At 40.2% G+C, this 21,628-nt stretch overlaps 1 protein-coding gene across 1 annotated transcript; it reads left to right on the top strand.

Annotated features, from left to right (window-relative positions):
• Positions 1 to 462: 462 nt before the first annotated feature.
• LOC113019591 (protein NLRC3-like) lies at positions 463 to 21,091 on the top strand. Its single transcript, XM_026163364.2, has 11 exons — positions 463 to 1,875; positions 10,125 to 10,256; positions 10,341 to 10,442; positions 11,836 to 11,952; positions 12,913 to 12,991; positions 13,832 to 14,057; positions 14,194 to 15,991; positions 16,372 to 16,545; positions 18,071 to 18,244; positions 19,644 to 19,690; positions 19,849 to 21,091. Exons 2-11 carry the CDS (start codon positions 10,168 to 10,170, stop codon positions 20,376 to 20,378), a joined length of 3,336 nt encoding a protein of 1,111 aa, XP_026019149.2. The 5' UTR covers positions 463 to 1,875; positions 10,125 to 10,167; the 3' UTR covers positions 20,379 to 21,091.
• The last annotated feature ends 537 nt before the right edge of the window (positions 21,092 to 21,628 follow it).

Here is a 21,628-nt window from a genome sequence, read left to right as displayed (position 1 = left end):
TTGTATATGCTCCCTCTCGGCAGTGTCATCAGGAGGCATGGAGTGAACGTCCACAGTTATGCTGATGACACTCAGCTGTACACCTCCGTGTCTCCTGATGACACCAGACAAATGGATGCCCTTTTTAACTGTATTCTAGATATAAGATCTTGGATGGCAGAAAACATTTTACAGCTTAACCAGGACAAGACTGAAGTTTTAATCGTCGGTCCTGAGGCTCAGAGAGAGAAACTCTTGTCTAAATTAGAGGCATTTTCGCTATGTCCTTCGCTACCAGTGAAAAACCTGGGTGTTATTTTTGACTCTGAGCTTGGTTTTATCCCACATATTAAACATGTAACCAAAATTGGATTTTATCATCTAAAAAATATAGCCAGAGTCGCCCTATTCTCTCTCGGGCCAACACGGAGATGCTGATGCATGCTTTTATTACCAGTCGCATTGATTACATTGATGCCCTGCTCTCTGGTCTCCCCAAAAAGAATATTTCACCTTTACAACTTTTACAAAACTCTGCAGCTCGTGTGCTGACGAAGACCAGAGGGCGGGCCCACATTACACCGGTTTTAGAATCGCTGCACTGGCTCCCCGTGTGTTTCAGGATCGATTTTAAAGTTCTTTTATTGGTTTTCAAATGTCTTAATGGTCTTGGGCCTTCTTATCTCTCAGATCTGCTTTTACCATACGAACCCTCGTGGACCCTGAGGTCCTCTGGTACTGGCCTTTTGATTGTTCCTAAAGTCAGGACACATACTCACGGAGAGGCAGCTTTTCAGTGGTACGGTCCTCGTCTGTGGAACAGCCTGCCGGAGGAGCTCAGGGCTGCAGAGAACGTACATGTTTTTAAGAACAGGCTCAAGACCACCTTTTTAATTTAGCTTTCACCTAACGTTTATTTATTTTATGCTTATTTATTATATCTTGTTATTCTATTTACATTATTAATTTAGGTTTTACCTAATATTTATTGATATTTTTCTTCTTTTTTTTTAACTTCTTACGCTATTTATATTTATATTGCATCCCATTCTTATTTATTTTATCTTTTTATCCTGTATATATTCTTATTGCATCATATGTCCAGTGTTTCCTAGGAGGGGGCTCTCTGCACCGGGGCTGTGATCGACCGTGGCTGCTGGGTCTCTGGGGGTCCTCTCAGCCTGGCTGGGGGGCTCCTTTGCCTCCCTCCTGCTGTGTGCCCAGCCTGGAGGCTGCGGTCTGTGACCGGCTCCCGGTGCAGACGGCTCCCTGTTATAGTGTTTCCTCACCTGGCTCATGTGTGCCCAGTCCAATTTTACTCTTTAAGTGTGTGTACCATGCACTTTGTGCTACATTTTTGTATGAAAAGTGTTTTATGAATAAAGTTTGATTGATTGATTGATTGATTGGAGCCTATCCCAGCTGTCTTAGGGCGAGAGGCAGGGTACACCCTGGACAGGTCGCCAATCTGTCGCAGGGCCAACACACAGGGACAGACAACCATTCGCACTCACATTCACTCACGCATTCACTCACGCATTCACACCTATGGGCAATTTGGATTAACCAATTAACCTATCCCCACAAGCTGTTGTGTATATAAGATTTTTAATTTTAATTTTATTCTTTCTTTCTTTTCTTTCCTGTTTACAATCTGTGCATATGGTTTAGAACAAGGTTTCATGTCTTCACATGTCAACATTTGAACTTTACTTCTTCCTGAGCCAGTCTGAGCAGTCAAACTGCATAATTTTAAACCAGCACATGAAGGTGTGGCCCTCTCACACTCTTCAGGTAGAGTCCCTCCTCGTTCCAGGAAGCAGCTCACCTGTGTGTCTGTGATTAGTGTCCTGGTGTGGAGTGGAGCTTGTTGTTGTGTCTCTGTTTAAAGAAACTGTAAGTTTGCTTTGTTTCCTCCTTTAACAGTTTGTCTTTCGCACACAAACTTTACTGTTTGTTTCTGCTATGTGATGTTTGGACCAGATGTTCATCTCTTATTTCAGGAAATACTATGATCACTCTCGTGTTTGAAGAAAAATCCACATGATTATAGATTATTGATTGTGCAACTCTGCACTGAAATATTTGTTACTCTGATGAACAGTTTTAACTGATCTCCTGAGCCCCAATGCACCCAGTAACGGGGGCAAATGGGGTGAACTGCCGTTTAACTCTCCACAACGTCAAGTCTTTTATGCAAATTTCGACATGTGTGGTATCCACAGAAACCTCAGAATCTTAGCATAAAGCTCATAAAAACAATTTCTACAAGCAAAAACAAGCAACAATTAAAAGAGGAGTCATGCAATTGCGCAAAAGTTCTCTAAATACAAACGGAGCGACAAACTAACCCGCCCTCATGTAAACAGGTAAACAATGCCCGGTTAGCAAGCAGAGCTGTAATTTTCAACAGACTCAGATCATTATTCACTGAATGTTTAGAACCACTACCATCAAGAATGACCATTTTAAGACCAGTGACAGACATGTGACTGGATTGCAAAAAGCAGAAACAAATCTACCTTCTAGTACCAGGTAAGATGGACATTTCCTTGGGGTTCCGTTGGTGCTGAATTCTGCTTCCTGATAAAAAGAAGCCTTTTTCTGACATTGCGTAGACACTCCTCCAGAAATTAATTTGCTGGCCTATGAGTTCTGCAAGGGCTGAACCACACATCCCGTAATTTTTAAACAAATGAAAGAGGTCAGTAAAGTAAGATTTTCAGGGTTTTTATCGGTTTTCAGCGTTATTTTGTTATCGTTTTGATCGTTAACTCGGTTTTCCTGGGTCTTTTCACGTGGGTTATGTGTAGAGGCTAAGCCTACGCTTGAAGCCACTGAGGTGGTCGTTAACGGGGGTGACGCGATGTCACTGGTATGCATGAATTAAGTTAACAGTCCAATAAATCTAGCAGTATGTATCTTGTCCTTTTTTGGTCTTTATTCTGTATCGACTTAGCATAACAGCGCAACGGTCACAAACTGTTTGCCTTCTTAATGACACACCTGACGCCGATTACGTGCGTCTACCTTAAATACCTTTACATTACATAATCAAAACAGAAAAAGGTGACCTCTAGTGACCACATAAGGTATTAACCCAAGAATGGCTCCTACATTATGAATAAATCTTCTTTTTTTTGGTACCGGTACTAGTTTTATTTTGTTGTATTTATCCGCGACACATTAAAGGCCGGTCCGTCAAAATATTGTCGGGCATAAACCGGTCCATGGCGCAAAAAAGGTTGGAGACCGCTGACTTAGATGACTGACATAATGTGTATACATCTTTTAAAATTATGGAAATTGAGGACATACAAACCGTATATTTATTTTTATAATCACAATGACATTCAGTATACTGATTGAAAAACTGACCAGCATTCAGGTTTAATTGAAGTGTAGATATTTACATATCCTGTACCACGGCAGTCCTTTAAACATAGACACTGATCTACTATTGATGATGCCAAAACTTTATTCTTGACTCTTATTGGCTTTATTCCTAAAGTTGGGCTGCAAGCAAAAACAGTTGAATCCAATAAAATTGGACAAACAAAAACTTTACTTTTCTATAGATTTCTTGTAAAATAAACAAATACAAAGACCAGAAGCTTTGAAAAAAAAAATAAACCAAACATCTTTGACTGGCCCCGTTTGTTTACATCACCCCAGTGCACACACTTTAGGAGCTGCCAATGGAGTTATTTTACTTGGGCCAGCACAGCGCAATGTCCCTGACGTTCTGACCAAGAAGCCCAAATGTCTCACACACACACATACACACACGCAGGCACACACACGCAGGCACACACACACACACACACACACACACAGACCGGCCCACCATTATTGGAAAAATCATAAAGCCTTTGAATGAAAATAAACACTGTTGTGACAGTGATGTACACTGTTCTGATGGTATATATGCATCAATCTATCAATCGTTTGTTGTAAGATTCAGATAATTATTTATTAAAAACTAGACATTTTAAAACGGAATAAGAAAGAAAAGTATTTCTTTGTGCCCCCTTTCCCTGTTAATGCCCTACCTGCCCCCCTGGCAAAACTTTGCTAGATCCGCCCCTGCACAGTTACCAGCTGTCACCTACCTAAAAAGGATCCTGGGGTTATTTGTCTTTCAGAAACAGTTCATAACTTCCCTTCAACTCATTCATGTCACCTAAAAGGTAAACCTGTTTCTCCATCACAGCTCTGATGATTCAGTAAGGACATCTCCTGGTTTCATCTTCATGTTTCCCTCTCACCACATATCCAAACCATATCATGACCAGCAGGTTTACAGCTGTGGCTCCAGCAAACATCAGCTGATACTAGAAATTAATATTAAATAAATTCTAACAACAGCTGATCAAGCTTAAACGTGCTGCTGTTGTTTAGCGCGACATCCGCTGGTTTCCTCTTTCGGCGCAAAGTGAGCGATAAACAAACAAGAGAGCCGATCAGCTGATCACTGATCAGTTTTCATGATTGAAGTAGAAACAGGAGAGGGAGGGGGGAGAATGAGAGAAGAAGAGGCAGCTGTGCAGCAAAGACACAGAATAACTCCAGCGTAATATTTTCGCGTAATATTTTCTCTGAATACCAGACGGGACGTTTGGCAACTCTAATAACTTATGAACAAAATAAAGTTCAACATCATTAACTTCATAGCACCCACCCAGCTGTATAGAAACTCCGTCATGCTAGCTAGCACGCAGTACGGAAAAAGTCAGAATAACGAAAATAAACTCCACCTAAACTTGGTTTATATCTGACCCAGAGAGACTGCAGGTCATAACTTCTTACCTGAAGTTCAGTTCACACTTGGACCGGCGGCCGCCTCGGGTCTCTTTTCCTTCTGCGTCCCTTTTCCTTCATCCACCTGCTGGCCTCCACCACTTGCTAATGTTACTGAATCTGTGGAAGCTCCGCGATAGCCACCACACGAAGTAACGAGTAACGAGCCTATCTAAATCCCAGTAACGACTAACGCGTTCCTGATTTTGGCATAATAACTAGTTACCGTGCTCGTTACCACAATAATAACGTAGTTACTGTAACGCGTTACTTAATAACGTGTTAGTCCCAACACTGCTTATAACTGATTCAGTTTATGTACAAGAAATACTCACTTTTCTCTATAGCGCTCCATTAAGTGTAAAATAAGTATCCAGATCCTCCATCTTTCATTTATGGATAAATGCTGGTGTTCTTCAAGACTGGCAACCAAAGATATCCCCCTCAGGTGAACCTCATGGATGTTCTAAAGTTAAATAATTAAATTGAAAACATTTTTAATGTTAATTTTAGAATATTGAACCTACTTGTGATGGCTGCAGTTCCAGCCACACAGTGCTAATATCTACGAAACATCAGTGTTACAATAGAGGCTTAACCATAACTCTAAACTTACATTTTCCTTTCTTTAAATATAAATTTAATTTACAGGCTAATAAAAAACTTGTTTTGGTTTAGTATTAATATACTCATACAATCACATAATACTCTATCCTGAAATACAGTGGGGCAAAAAAAGTATTTAGTCAGCCACCGATTGTGCAAGTTCCCCCACCTAAAATGATGACAGAGGTCAGTAATTTGCACCAGAGGTACACTTCAACTGTGAGAGACAGAATGTGAAAAAAAAAATCCATGAATTCACATGGTAGGATTTGTAAAGAATTTATTCTTAAATCAGGGTGGAAAATAAGTATTTGGTCAATAACAAAAATACAACTTAATACTTTGTAACATAACCTTTGTTGGCAATAACAGAGGTCAAACGTTTACTATAGGTCTTTACCAGGTTTGCACACACAGTAGCTGGTATTTTGGCCCATTCCTCCATGCAGATCTTCTCGAGAGCAGTGATGTTTTGGGGCTGTCGCCGAGCAACACGGACTTTCAACTCCCGCCACAGATTTTCTATGGGGTTGAGGTCTGGAGACTGGCTAGGCCACTCCAGGACTTTCAAATGCTTCTTACGGAGCCACTCCTTTGTTGCCCGGGCGGTGTGTTTTGGATCATTGTCATGTTGGAAGACCCAGCCTCGTTTCATCTTCAAAGTTCTCACTGATGGAAGGAGGTTTTGGCTCAAAATCTCACGATACATGGCCCCATTCATTCTGTCCTTAACACGGATCAGTCGTCCTGTCCCCTTGGCAGGAAAACAGCCCCATAGCATGATGTTTCCACCCCCATGCTTCACAGTAGGTATGGTGTTCTTGGGATGCAACTCAGTATTCTTCTTCCTCCAAACACAACGAGTTGAGTTTATACCAAAAAGTTCTGCTTTGGTTTCATCTGACCACATGACATTCTCCCAATCCTCTGCTGTATCATCCATGTGCTCTCTGGCAAACTTCAGACGGGCCTGGACATGCACTGGCTTCAGCAGCGGAACACGTCTGGCACTGCGGGATTTGATTCCCTGCCGTTGTAGTGTGTTACTGATGGTGACCTTTGTTACTTTGGTCCCAGCTCTCTGCAGGTCATTCACCAGGTCCCCCCCGTGTGGTTCTGGGATCTTTGCTCACCGTTCTCATGATCATTTTGACCCCACGGGATGAGATCTTGCGTGGAGCCCCAGATGGTGGGAGATTATCAGTGGTCTTTTATGTCTTCCATTTTCTGATGATTGCTCCCACAGTTGATTTTTTCACACCAAGCTGCTTGCCTATTGTAGATTCACTCTTCCCAGTCTGGTGCAGGTCTACAATACTTTTCCTGGTGTCCTTCGAAAGCTCTTTGGTCTTGGCCATGGCAGAGTTTGGAGTCTGACTGTTTGAGGCTGTGGACAGGTGTCTTTTATACAGATGATGAGTTCAAACAGGTGCCATTCATACAGGTAACGAGTGGGGGACAGAAAAGCGTCTTACAGAAGACGTTACAGGTCTGTGAGAGCCAGAGATTTTCCTTGTTTGAGGTGACCAAATACTTATTTTCCACCCTGATTTACCAATAAATTCTTTACAAATCCTACCATGTGGATTCATGGATTTTTTTTTTTCACATTCTGTCTCTCACAGTTGAAGTGTACCTCTGGTGCAAATTACTGACCTCTGTCATCATTTTAGGTGGGGGAACTTGCACAATCGGTGGCTGACTAAATACTTTTTTGCCCCACTGTAAGTGCGCACATTTTAGTTTACACTGTTATGTATGTATGATTTAATCTTTCTTTGTTTTCCGTGTTACTTCAGTGGCAGCTGCTCCCAGTCCCTTGGTCGATTAGCCAAGCGGTAGAAAATGGGTGGAGAAAGCCTATATGGAGACCTGCAAATTGGGTCATACGACAATTCTGGATCATGGGGGGGGGGGTGGAATTTGTTATGTTAGTTTTAGTTGGTTTTTGTGTTTTCTACACCTTTCTGTGTTTTGTTTTTGTTGGCCGATCAGCTAAGTTTCCCTTTTTTTTTTGTTTAGGTAGGTTAGTTTGTTTGAGTTGGTAGTATTGTTTCTTGCCAGCTTTTCTAGCAACAAAGAGGTCTGTCACTTTGAACTCTTTTTATGGGCTCAAGTTTTTGAATTCTCTGTATAATTTTACAAAGATAGTTTTGGGGTAAAAAAAAAGAAGAAACAAACTTTTTTTGCACTGCCTGACATTCCTTCACTGCTCGGTCCATCACAATACTCAAAAGTTAGCAAGGATAGCATTTCTCATTTTTAATCAGTAATTGTTATTTACTAGCTAGTCTTAAATGACTGTTCAGTACAGAAATGAAGCCCAACAATCATGTTTTACAGTCCTGTGGTCTCAGCCTCAGATGCTTATTAAATCACACAAAGCTCATGTAGAAACAAATGAACAAAATATGTTTTCCTTCATTTTTGTCAAACAAAGCTGTATGAAACATTTCCAGCTGTTAGTGTCATGGTTGCTAGGCAACCTATTTCACAAGCCTACAAGCCTCGCACTTCCGGCCTTAGCGGTCTTTGAGTACGCGGCCCTTGAGGACTGTTGAGGCTGTGTACTTTAAGGCTGCCGAACCTGAATTGGGATACAGCCATAGAGTAGCTAGCACTGCCTCCATCTGTGAAGAGCAGATTAGCTGTATACTGAGCAGGGTCCGAGTGCAGCCAACATTCTCACCCCCGGCCAGGTTAACCCTTTAACGACTTAGCCTTGTGTGTTGACTAAGAACCAAAAGGCTTAATACAAATGATATGTACAAGGCATTAAATTAGTGTTTTTTTATTTTACTTTGATTACATTTAAACTTTGGAGTGGCTGACCCTAAATATTGGGGGTGGCAGTATAAATACTCAACATGCTGTTGCCATCACTTTTTCATTAGTAGGAAGCAAGCTAAGTGCAGGGAAGTGCAGGGATGATTTAATCAGTTTGTTCTTAAGCAGCAGACATTCAGGTTTTCCTTGTCTTTATGTTGTGATGAACACTTTGACTCCTGCTGCCAGACTCTTAAGGTTTTATGTTTATTTTGTACTTTGTCTTCTTAATCAGTGGAATTTTCTTCTTTTACTGTTTGATGCTTTTAATCATTTTTAGTTGGTCAGTGTGTGGTTTATTGTGTTTCTTGCATAGCCTTCCATTGACGTCTTTGGATTTTTTATTAAACATTTTGAAATGTTTTCAGTCTCAATGAAGGCCCGCTTAAAGTCATTTGAGTTAGTTGTGCTGAATTTGGCCACAAACCTCTGCTGGATAATGCCAGCAATATTGCGTTAAATATGTTTTTATCTGCCCCTCAATAACTAAAGAATGTGTAAAGTGCAGAAACAAACCCTAATACTTGTGTTTAATCTATTTCAAATTGAGTTTTCAAAGAAGAAAAAAGTTGATTGGAACGAAGTTTGAATTACTTGGTTAATGTTCACAGACAGACACACACATACTCAGACATGAGGAAATGTTCAGTTAAACATTCCTTTGAGTTGAGGCATCACAGAAAGTAATGGAGCAGAACAGGACGTCAGACTGTTATTTAATATGTTCAAAACAACTATGTGTGATTTGGATTAATATGTAAATCAAACAAACCACTGATCTGTGTTAATGTTTATACAGTCCTGTTAAATAACATAATGATGCTTTTCAATGCTCAGGTGTGCTTCAAACTAAAACTATGCTGCATGCAGTTACATCTTTTTTCTAGTTTGATGATCTATAATCACATCCACATGATTATAGATTATTAAGTGACTGGAATCAAACAATTTGATGAACAAGTGATGTTTTATTAATTTATTTGTAATAAAAACTGTTTTGTGTTTTTATTTCTCAGAAGGAAATGGTCATCTCTCTATTTGAAGTGATACAAAGCTGTATGCTGCCATTTCCTGTTGGTTGTTTTAAAATAAAATGACTAATGTTGGTAATGTTGGTTTGGTTTAGCTGCAGGGCAGATGTGACAAATGATGCTGCACAGTCTCAGTGTTCATGTGTCAGCCAGACAGTGTGAGAGAGAAAATTATGTTTTTTTTTTTTATCAGTGTACAACCAAACTGCTTCAAAATTTACATTCACAGTGAAGCTTGACACAAAAAGCCTTTCCACATAAATAGCTTGTTGAAATTTCACTCAAAGAGCAGTGTTTATTCCTATAAGTGTTTTTTTTCCAGCATTTACTAGAATATTTTTAAAATAAAAGTGTGTGTATTTCTACTGAAAGGTGATGTGTAGTTTTTCCACCTCTGGTCAGCGGTGTGTGTGTGTATGAAGCGTTGTCTGTCTCACACATGACACAAGGACACTTTGATGAACTCAGAAAGAACTGCCAGCCATGGGATATGTTTGAGAGCTTCACAAATTGTAAGATGTATATGTGACAGGACTGCAGTTGGGGACTTGAAATGTTTCTGTAACAGTGCCAGCTCAGGGCCAAGGCAAGAAGCCCAACTAGAAAGCCCGTCTTAAGTATTTCCAGATGTGAGCAGTTAGGCCACAGCGTGTGTAAACATAAATGTCGAGGAGTTTGTCCTTTGTCTTTATTCTGTTGCACAAACTGGACTAAATGTTCCTCATTGTCTCCCTCCTCAGCTAAACCCCCATTATAGCAGGTTGGCAACCTGTCCAGGGTGTACCCTACCTCTAGCCCTATGAATAGGCTCCAGCCCCCCCCTAACCCTTAAAAGGATAAGCGAGAGAATGTATGGATGAATAATTTGTGTTTCCTCCGCAGGTGAAGGTAGAAGGTGTGTGTGAGCTGATGTGATTTCAGTAGCATGGATCAGTGTGAGGACAGAGAGGAGGGAGCCCCTCCCTCTAAAAGCACTCTGTGTGGGGAACATGAGAGCCAGACCAAAGCTCAGAGGTGAGACGACCATCTCTAACTGTCCATGACTCTTCTCCATGTCACAGCTCAGCACTCACATCACTGCTGCATCATTATTCACAGGAACCAGCCTGGACCTGAACCCACCTCTGTGTCCTTACACAGTGACTGGTCTAAAGAGGACCCCATTTGGTTTAATGTCCATCCTGTATCTGCTGCAGAGAGGTGAGCTGTTAGTAACGTGAACTCTTTTATATAACTGTTTGATGTTGCTGGATATAAACTGCAGTGCAAACACATCATTCCCTCAATCCCATTTAAACTGTATGTTAAAGAGCAACAGGACGTAGGTGCTCTTGCAGTTTTCCCCATTGCTTGCCTTGAATCTTGCTGATGGGGTTCAGACCTATGCAGAATCGCAGTGGGGACAGACCGTCTCTTTCGTAAATTCCCATTTGCTGGTGTTTTGCCCCTCAGGTATTTCTGCCAATTACTTTCTGTATGTATTATTGTAAGGTCTACCTTACAATATAAAGTGCCTTGAGGCGACTGTTGTTGCGATTTGGCACTGTATAACTAAAATTGAAATTGAATTGAAATTTCTTTCTCCCCCTTGTGTATTGAGCCATGTTTCGTTTCATCTTAGCTGCTGTGACACTTGGTTCAAGCCCAACAAGCTTCACCGAAGCTTCCATGGTGTGCTGAGGCAGGTCATTGGTCAATAGTTGTGATTGGTCCCTTCTGGGTATCCTTGGTGATCGGAACTGTCCAGCCTTCATTTAGCCACTCTGCGTGGCTCTTGTCAATTAGCATCAGGTTTGTTTGTGCAGCTCATGGAGTTTAGTCAGCTTCAGCCAGTAGGTGTGAATCATGTCAGGACCTGGTGCTGTCCAACTCTTCATACTGGATACTTTTTCATGGATTTCTGCCACTTTAATGGTTAAAGGATCTTGTTCAGGAAAGTTGCTGTGTTTTGCTCTTAGATCCACTAGCAGCTGACCTTTTTTGTTATGGGTTGCATCCTTTCTGATATGCTCATCCAGTATCATTCTGTCTCTAGCCTGAGTGGTGGAGCTATTTGCTAGAATTATATGCGCATTCCAATATTCCATAATCTCATCCTTTGTTATTCCAGTAGCCCACTTCCGATCAGTATTTCATGGTTCCTCAAGTTGTGATGCAGATGGATATCAGAGCAGATGTCCATAGCATGTGATCATCCCAAATTTTATGCAACAAAGCATCTTTTTACAAAGCACATACAAGCAGTTTACAACATAAACGCACAAAGCTAACTCAGTTTTTCACCAAAGTACTAGTCCTGATATCTGTCAGCATGTCTGTAGAGGAAACGCTTATTTCTTAAATCCAGCTTCACAGACAGTGTTAGGGCTCCATGGTCTAAATTGGCCTTTATGTATGCAATGTTTCATGCCTAGTTTAATGCTGACATTTAGAAATATGAACAAAATGGAAAACTAAAGACAGGAAGAGAATGGCTGGATAATTTGGTTTGTTTGGGATTTTTTTTTACATTTATTTATAGATTTTATTAAACTATTTGGATTTTTAAATCAAGGAAATAAACTTAAAGTATTTTTTTCTTTTTTCCTATCAGGATCAATCTGATATCTGATCCCCATGAACCTGGCACCAGCTGTGTGTCCTTCAAGAGTGACCAATCAAAGGATTATATTCAAACATTTAAATCAGGCCTCTGTCCTCCTGCAGAGAGGTAATGTGTGTCTAAATGTTGTTGTGACTCAGTGTTTATGAATAAATCCTCCACCATGATCAATGTCAACTCAGCTCTTTTTCACACACATTTCTATTTTCATATGTGAAGCAGTGTGTGTTGGAGTGTTTCCACGAACACAGCAGTTAGAGTTTAAAGAATGGATGTGGGAGGAGGCGTTTCTTTAGTGAAGAAAAAATGTAGTTGTTGTAGTCCTCTATCATCCAGTTTCATTCTCATTGAGACGGGATTTACAGTTCTCTCGCAAATGGCATCAAAGCAAAACCTCCTCCATCCAAGCCTCACATAAAGAACAATGTCAAAACGGCTGAAATTTAAAAAATGGAGGGTATCTTTACACTGTCACCACATAATTATAACAAATTCTACAAAGATGAAAATTTTATAGTTTGTATTACTTTTGTATTACTCTGGATGTTGGTCCTGAGTTTTATTCCACCACCTAGCCGGGGTCTTTCTATGTGGAGTTTACATGTTCTCCCCATGTTTGGGTGAGTTCTCTCCGGGTACTTGCAGTTAGTGGTGTTAGGTAAGTTGGTCAATCTAAATTGCCCATAGGTCTGAATGTGAATGGTTGTCTGTGAAGGGTGTTAGCCCAGCAACAAATTGGCGACCTGTCGAGGGTGCAGCCTGCCTCTATGGTAGCTGAAAAAGGCTACAGTCCCACATGACCCCTAAGCAGAAGAAGATGGATGGATGGATAATCTGGACATTTGTACAGATGGCTCTCTATTTAAAACCCAGCAGTTCTTTGCTCCAACAATATAGATTCTGATATCTTGTGAGAACTGCCCTAGCATTAGCATAGACACACTTTAGAAATTATTGCTTTTTTGTTACTATTATTATTATTATTATTATTATTTATGTCAAGGACGAGCATCTTGAACTAATTGGTTATGTTTATTATTATTCTTCATCTTCATGATGCCTCCACAGAGTGGACCAGCAGAGCTCAGAGCTTCCCAGTGGTCAGGCTGCCCAGCAGCATCAAACACAGCTGGACTCCATATTTATGGTCTGTACATATACAACAACTATTTTTGTTGGATGAGGAGGCAGGGGTATTTGACAGACCTCTGCCTCCTCTAAACTGCATGACATAATTATATTTCATGCAAATACATGTCAAATGCTGGCTCTGTTTGTAGGGCCCAGTAAACTATTAGCTAAAAATTAGCTTCTTTCTAGCTAATTAGTAAGAATTATAGAAAAAAATATTTTTTGGTGTTTCATGAAATGTCTTCATAAAGTTTTTAAAAGAAGTCAAGGTTTGGATTTCATTAGGACTCTGGATATTACACATAATTGAATTGATTTCTATGAATTTAGCCTTTACTGTGAACAATTGGTTGTAAAACAGAGGTTGCAAAAATGTTCAAGCCAGTGGTTGCATCAGGGTGTAATTAACATGTGGCAGAGGTGAGATGTCACATAACCTTGACATTAGCTGAATATCATATCTTTCATTTAAGAGCTCATATTTCCTTATTATATCAACCAATTCACTCGCAAACTGCAGGTTTACTTTTGGTTCCTAAAGTTTCTAACAATAGATTGAGATGAATAATTCTGAAGATCCTCTCCTGTTAAATCAGAGACCAGTTTGGTTTCAATAGAAAGACACCTGTCTTTTAAGGCTTCCAACTTTCATTTGTCCTTGTAGTTACGGTCAGTGGTGAGCTTAAGCTGAGAAACTTGTGATGATGCTTCTCTTTTCTAAGCTTCTCTCTGCACTCTCATTTATACAAATACTTCGTGTCTCTGTTCCACCTCTTGTCACTTGCATTTTGCTCTGTTGTCTCTCAGTATCTATGGCCCACCTCCCCACCCTCATTCATGAAGTATTCCATTGCAGGTCTTGGAAGACAAAATGATCACTTTTGTAAAAGAAGAACTTAAAAAGATACAGAAGGTTCTGAATCCAGATTACGCAGAATGCTCACAGAGTCAAACGGAGAATAACCAGGCATTCAAGGGTGAGGAAGAATGCCATAAGGACAGTAGAGAATCATTAGTAAACATCATACTGAACTTCCTGAGGAGAATGAAGCAGGAGGAGTTGGCTGATGAAGTGCAGAGCAGTAAGAGGATTTCTCAAATGATTTAAGCTACTAGATAAACTGGGGTTCTAGTATTGATTCAATAAATACACATATATATTCAAAATATGTGCATATAATAATTCCTATTGATATTTTTGTCTATTGACTCATTTAGGAACTTTAATTAGGAATGCTGAGTGGACTAAGCATCAACTTAAATCTACTTTGAAGGAGAAGTTCCAGTGTGTGTTTGAGGGGATCGCTAAAGCAGGAAACCCAACCCTTCTGAATCAGATCTACACAGAGCTCTACATCACAGAGGGAGGGACTGCAGAGGTTAATAATGAACATGAGGTCAGACAGATTGAAACAGCATCTAAGAAGCTAGACAATCTGGAGTCTACAATCAGACATGAAGACATATTTAAAGGCTCACATGAAAAAGATGAACCAATCAGAACAGTGCTGACAAAGGGAGTGGCTGGCATTGGGAAAACAGTCTTAACACAGAAATACAGCCTGGACTGGGCTGAAGACAAAGCCAACCAGGACATCCAGTTCATATTTCCATTCACTTTCAGAGAGCTGAATGTGCTGAAAGAGGAAAAGTTCAGCTTGGTGGGACTTGTTCATCATTTCTTTACTGAAACCAAAGAAGCAGGAATCTGCAGCTTTGAAGACTTCCAGGTTGTGTTCATCTTTGATGGTCTGGATGAGTGTCGACTTCCTCTGGACTTCCACAAAACTACAATCCTAACTGACCCTAGAAAGTCCACCTCAGTGGATGCGCTGCTGATAAATCTCATCAGGGGGAAACTGCTTCCCTCTGCTCGCCTCTGGATAACCACACGACCTGCAGCGGCCAATCAGATCCCTCCTGGATGTTTTGACATGGTGACAGAGGTCAGAGGATTCACTGACCCACAGAAGGAGCAGTACTTCAGGAAGAGATTTAGGGATAAAAAGCAAGCCCACAGAATCCTCTCCCACATCAAGACATCACGAAGCCTCCACATCATGTGCCACATCCCAGTCTTCTGCTGGATCACTGCTACAGTTCTGGAGGATATGCTAAAAACCAGAGAGGGAGGACCACTGCCCAAGACCCTGACTGAGATGTACATCCACTTCCTGGTAGTTCAGGCCAAAGTGAAGAAGGTCAAGTATGACAGAGGAGCTGAGACAGATCCACACTGGAGTCCAGAGAGCAGGAAGATGATGGAGTCTCTGGGAAAACTGGCCTTTGATCAACTGCAGAAAGGAAACCTGATCTTCTATGAATCAGACCTGACAGAGTGTGGCATCGATATCAGAGCAGCCTCAGTGTACTCAGGAGTGTTCACACAGATCTTTAAAGAGGAGAGAGGACTGTACCAGGACAAGGTGTTCTGCTTCATCCATCTGAGTGTTCAGGAGTTTCTAGCTGCTCTTCATGTCCATCTGACCTTCAGCAACTCTGGACTCAATCTGCTGGAAGAACAAAAAACTTCCCAGAAATTTAAAACAATAGATCCTACATTCTTCTACCAGAGTGCTTTGAACAAAACCTTAGAGAGTCGAAATGGACACCTGGACTTGTTCCTCCGCTTCCTCCTTGGTCTTTCACTGCAGACCAATCAGGTTCTCCTACAAGGTCTGCTGACACAGACAAGAAGTAGCTCATTGACCAATCCCGAAACAGTTCAGTACATCAAGAAGAAGCTCAGTGAGAATCTGTCTGCAGAGAAAAGCATCAATCTGTTCCACTGTCTCAATGAACTGAATGATCTTTCTCTAGTGGAAGAGATCCAACAGTACACAAGTTCAGGAAGTCTGTCCACAAATGAACTGTCTCCTGCTCAGTGGTCAGCTCTTGCCTTCATCTTACTGTCATCAGAAAAAGATCTGGAAGTGTTTGACCTGAAGAATTACTCAGCTTCAGAGGAGGCTTTTCTGAGGCTGCTGCCAGTGGTCAAAAACTCAAATACAGCACTGTAAGTAAATTTGTGCTCATCCCTTCATTTTCAAAATACTTAACAGAGAATCCATCCATTTTCTCCTACTTATCGGGTCAGGAGGTGTAGAGTGGGTGGAAGTGCTGGAGCCTATCCAATCACCCTTAACGGTGGGAGTCAGGGTATACCTTGGGCTTTTCACCAATCTAATGCAGGATTAACAAAGAGAAACAGACAAGTATTCATACTCAATTACTGAATTAATCTTAAAGTGAAGTTGATTCTGTTCATATGGGCATAATAGTCTCACTGGGAGGGACGTTTTGTCATTCAAGTGACATCTTCAGTCTCAGATGACAACAATAGGTTTTAGGTAAACCATTGTGGATTTTTTTGTCAGAAATGTTATTGTGTTTCAGACTTGGTGGCTGTAACCTCTCAGAGAGAAGCTGTGAAGCTCTGACCTCTGTTCTCAGCTCACAGTCCTCTAATCTGAGAGAGCTGGATCTGAGTAACAACAACTTGCACGACTCAGGAGTGAAGATGCTCTCTACAGGACTGCAGAGTCTGTGTTGTACACTGGAAACTCTCAGGTAAGCAAACTTTTCCACTTTAATTCAAAAAGTCAGAATTTCTGGATAATTATTATTGCATATACAGCTGAACTTTAGAAAAATGTAAAATTACATTTTGACATGTTACATGCATGATGAGATTCTTATTTGCTATCTAAAAATGTTTGATGTGCAAATTCTGTTTTAGATTTGTTTGTATAAATTACTTAGGCAATGATCATTCAGAGATTGAGGGCCATTTGTGTTCAAAGCATTTTAGTTTCCTTTTATTGTTATGAACCTTAAAGTCAGGGCTGAGATAGGACTGTAGAAAAATAGGAGAAAGCAACATTTGGCATTTAACTAGATTGCCAAAAGAAAAAGTATATTGTATATACATCCACAGAGATGCTGAGACACATTTGTCAGTGATTTTTCCTGAGGTCACCTGGTATTTTGGGCTCTAAAACACAAGTAGAGTCTTGATTAGTGATCCAGCCAAAAGAGTTAACTTGTCAAACAGTAATTCTGCAAATGTACTACTTATAAAGTTAGGGAGACTAAAAAACTTGGATGAGTGACATCGACTGAAAATGCTATGTCCAGATACAAAAATCAACAAGACTGTGTCTACAAATTATGGAACAAATGAAGTTGGGAAGACTTTTTTTTTTTTTAAATTCTAGTGAAAAACATTTCCAAGAATCTGCAGAAATCTCAGGTGGCACTGTCCTGATGTGGTTGTGGACCCATGCAGTAATTTTCAAGAAGAAATCAAGTCTGTTGTTAATACAGTGCCAACTCAGACCCAAAGATAACAAGCATCCAGTATTAAATTAGTTTAGTCTGTTTACCCTGCACACAGACAATCTGAAGGAATCATTTGCTGAAAACCTGGACTGGAGTAGAAAGTTTACTAGAAAATGTGAGTGCATCTTAATCGACAATCTCTACTACGGCCAACACTAAAAACCAATCAACAGATCTACACCATATCAACAGTGATCCTTGAAATTTTTGGCTACAAGACAAACATCCACAAGGAGAATTACCCTCCATGAAGGGGTATAGAGGCCAAGATGAACCATAAAGGAAAGTTTGTCAACTATCAGAACTGCAGCAAAGACATCCCTGAAATACAAAGCAATAAGGCCTTACCTGATGATTAGCTAACTGCCTAAAGAAGCATATCAGAGAATATACATACAGAATATATGTGTAGGTGTTCCTAATATTAGGCCAGATTGATCTATGAACTGCACTCATTAGTTAAAGGCATCTGTATTGTTATTGGTATGATTTTTAGAAAAAAACAAGCCCTTTGTTTCCTTGATATCAATTTGATACAGAAATGTACAGTTATGCACGAACTACATATAGTTCCTAGAGTTTTCAAAAGTAGATGTGGATTATTTAAAAAAAAAAAAGAGAGAGAGACAACAAATATTATAGTTGTAGTTGTCTCACTATAAATAAAGAAAAAGACAACTGAAGAAAATGAGAAAAAAAATGAAGTACATAAGAGAGCTGTCTATTGATGAATTGTTGTTTGGTGTATTTTCAGTCTGTCAGGCTGTCTGATCACAGAGGAAGGCTGTACTTCTCTGGCTTTAGCTCTGAGTTCCAATCCCTCTCATCTGAAAGAGCTAGATCTGAGCTACAATCAACCTGGAGACTCAGGAATAAAACTGCTGTCGGCAGGATTGATGGATCCATCCTGGAGACTAGACACTCTCAGGTATGAGGAGAATGTCTAATAGAAGAGGAGGAGCTGGGAACATTTCTTTCCCTTTTTCCTATGCTCACAAAAGAAACATTAGTCCACTTTGTCAAGAAAATTGAGAGATACTTACAAATTGGGACACCAAGAACTTGCCCAGGAACAATAATTTTAACTGGCTATAGCTCTATGCTGCCCTCACTAAAGTTTGTTGCAGGCAATGTAATTTCAGCTATACAGCTAGCTTAACATTCTTTATTCCCAGCACTTCATCCTCCAAGAAACAGGCTGCTTGTTGTGTTTGGAAGGATTTAATGATGAAAATAAATTCTCTAATATTGCTCCAATGAAAGATACATGACCACAAATTAAACATCTGCTGAAAAAAATACAAGCATCTACCTGCCTCCATGTGATTTAACTCAAAATAGTGTCAAAACTTACTAATACACATTAAATGTATAGGAACTTACGGCTGAAGCCGATATTGTGGACTTTAACAGCAGGATTGCAGAGATTGCCATCAGATTACAAATGTTTTTACTGTAGCAGCTAAAGAGCACACTACTTCCTGTAGACCACTTCCTCTACAAAAAAGACATTCTGCTTAGTTACCACTAGGTGGTAGTAACACTTCTTAAATAACTATAATATGTCTGTTCCATGACACTCCCTGCCTGGCATATTAACCCTTTAAGGCCGGTCATAAATTGTCCAAAATGTCTTAGCATACTGAAGCATAAAGTGCTAATTTTGGCGATACCAAGAGCTTGAGCCCAATCCTGAAATACAACCTCACACAAATTCCCTAATGCTTCCATCTTTATTTTAAGCTTCTTCTTTTTTTTCCTGGACTTTTTGAACATTCTATAAAGATACCACATTTACAATGATACTAGGTTTTTCAACTATTCTAACATGCATGCTTCCCTTAGGTACTTTATTTTAAACACCTGTGGCAATGAATGTTATTGGAACACCTGAATTCGATGATTTAGATGGGTGAATTCCATGGGTTTATACTGAATATAAAGTATGGAGTATTATGTTGAGAAACTGATATTATAAGATAACTCTGTAATGTGATCTACGAAAATATGAATCAGTTGATTTTAAAGGAACCTCTCTCACAGAGCTCTGCAAAAGTTTCCCGGAAGGACCAGTAAGTCCCACATTTATCTAAAAAGTGATGCTCATGCGCAATGTAGATTATTCCTTGCTGACTGAAGGAGTAACTTTCTGTAGGTAATCAGTAAAGTGAGACAAAGGATTATGATGTATGTATGATGTAAAAATGTTGTACTGTTCCTTTTGTTAGTGTGTAATAGTATGTGTATGAGAGCCATGTAATAGCCATGTGTGCATGCTAAGACTGTGCTGGTCTGACACCCACCCCCCCCCCCCCTCCTCCTTTCAGGGTGGAGCCTGCTGGAGTCCAATGGCTGACACCAGGTCTGAGGAAGTGTAAGTGTGTTTTTAATGGGATTCATGAAAACAAAGCAGCACACATTCAACCATCTTCATCATTCACATCTCTGATGTCAGGAGTCATCATCAAAGTGTCAATCAATGAACAGATGATGGATCAATAACTGCAGCTGGATTGTTTGTTCTCTCATCAGATTCCTGCAAACTCACAATCGACACAGACACAGTGAACACAAAGCTCCAACTGTCTGACAACAACAGGAAGATGACACATGTGGAGGAGGTTCAATCATATCCTGATCATCCAGACAGATTTGATCGACTTACTCAGCTGCTGTGTAGAAATGGTCTGACTGGTCGCTGTTACTGGGAGGTCGAGTGGAAAGGAACGGTTCTCATATCAGTCACTTACAGAAGAGTCAGAAGGAAAGGAAACAGTAAAGCGTGTATCTTTGGATGGAATGATCAGTCCTGGTGTCTGTACTGCACTAATGATGGTCCTGATTCTGTCAGGCACAACAACAAAGGAATATCCATCAACTCCTCCTCCTCTGTCTCTAACAGAGTAGCAGTGTATGTGGACTGTCCTGCTGGCACTCTGTCCTTCTACAGAGTCTCCTCTGACACTCTGATCCATCTGCACACCCTGAAAACCACATTCACTGAAACTCTTTATCCTGGATTTAACCTCTGGTTTCCTGGTGCCTCAGTGAGTCTGTGCTGAATCGAATGTAAAGAGTGTCCTCCTGTTAGATAAACACTCTGACTGTACATGTCTCTCTTTCACTCAGAAACACGTTTTCAGATTCATGGATTCAATCAGTTGATGTTTTAAACTGTTCTTGTAAACTTCTTCCTCTTCAGTCCTTTAAAGATGGAAGCTCCCGTTATTCCAGGCTCCACATGCTGTTTTTTTCTGTCTTTTTCCACTCAAAGCTTCACAGTGAGTATCAGTACGTTGTGTTTCTCTGAAGCTCAGTTCACAACCAGCTCCTCTGCATTTTCAACAAGTCTGAGCTCATTAAAATGAATCCAAAGGTTTGATTTCTCTTTCTTAATGGGATTTTTCCAAACTCTTGTTGGGATGGAATTATTTGAAGTGCCGCAATTCCATGATTTGAATTAACTAAAATGCCATATAACTGTATAGTGTAGTATTAAGTAGACACGGCCCTGGGAAATAAAGGCATTAGACTACGTGTCCTTGGGGGTTAGAATGCTGTAGACTCTTGCCCACGCTTGCCTGGGAAAAGCAGATAACAGGGGACCATCTTCTAGTGGAAAGTTACTGAAACACTGTTGTTTAGGCTAGAATGAGAGAGCTGGTAATATAACCGTTAGGGGCACACCACCCTTTTGAGATCCGCGGCAATGTGTCATGGAGGATGCATCTTCCTTCTAGAAGTAATTGTGTAAGAGAATAAAATGTGAAATGGTCTACTGAGTAGTGTTTTGTCTTCCATTGGATGCCTATGAGGAATCAAGTGTTGAAGTGTTGATATTTAACACTCTCCACGTGCTCTTACTGTTTCACTCATCATTGGAAGCTCATTATTTGAAAATGTTTCAGCCAGCTGAAAATATTGGATTGTACTGAGGGATCATAATGCATGTGGCTTATCTAATAAATATTAAAGGCTACATTACCATTTAAAACTGAACACTTGGGAGTGTTTCCTGAAAACCCTCTCTTGTCTGATCATTTCCTGATAACATTTCAATTTACAATAATTGACACAGCAGCGGGGAGTAGACTCCATCACGGTAGATGTTGGGTCTGCGCTTGCAGGTGTTAAATTATAATATTATTTTATGCCATGTTAGACCCCTAATTAAAGATTGTGAATTATTATGTAGTCTTAGTTTGCATTATTCTCCTGAATTAGAAGAAGCTGATAACTATTGCATTAGTTAAACTGATTTGCATTACATTAGACTGCTGATTTATTGTGGATGAATGATATTGTTTTATGA

The sequence above is a fragment of the Astatotilapia calliptera genome, chromosome 3 (genome assembly GCF_964374335.1).
Source record: "Astatotilapia calliptera chromosome 3, fAstCal68.1, whole genome shotgun sequence".
Lineage (NCBI taxonomy): Eukaryota > Metazoa > Chordata > Actinopteri > Cichliformes > Cichlidae > Astatotilapia > Astatotilapia calliptera.
Note: the sequence above shows the minus strand (reverse complement) of the source record. Positions and strands in the feature narration are given on the sequence as shown.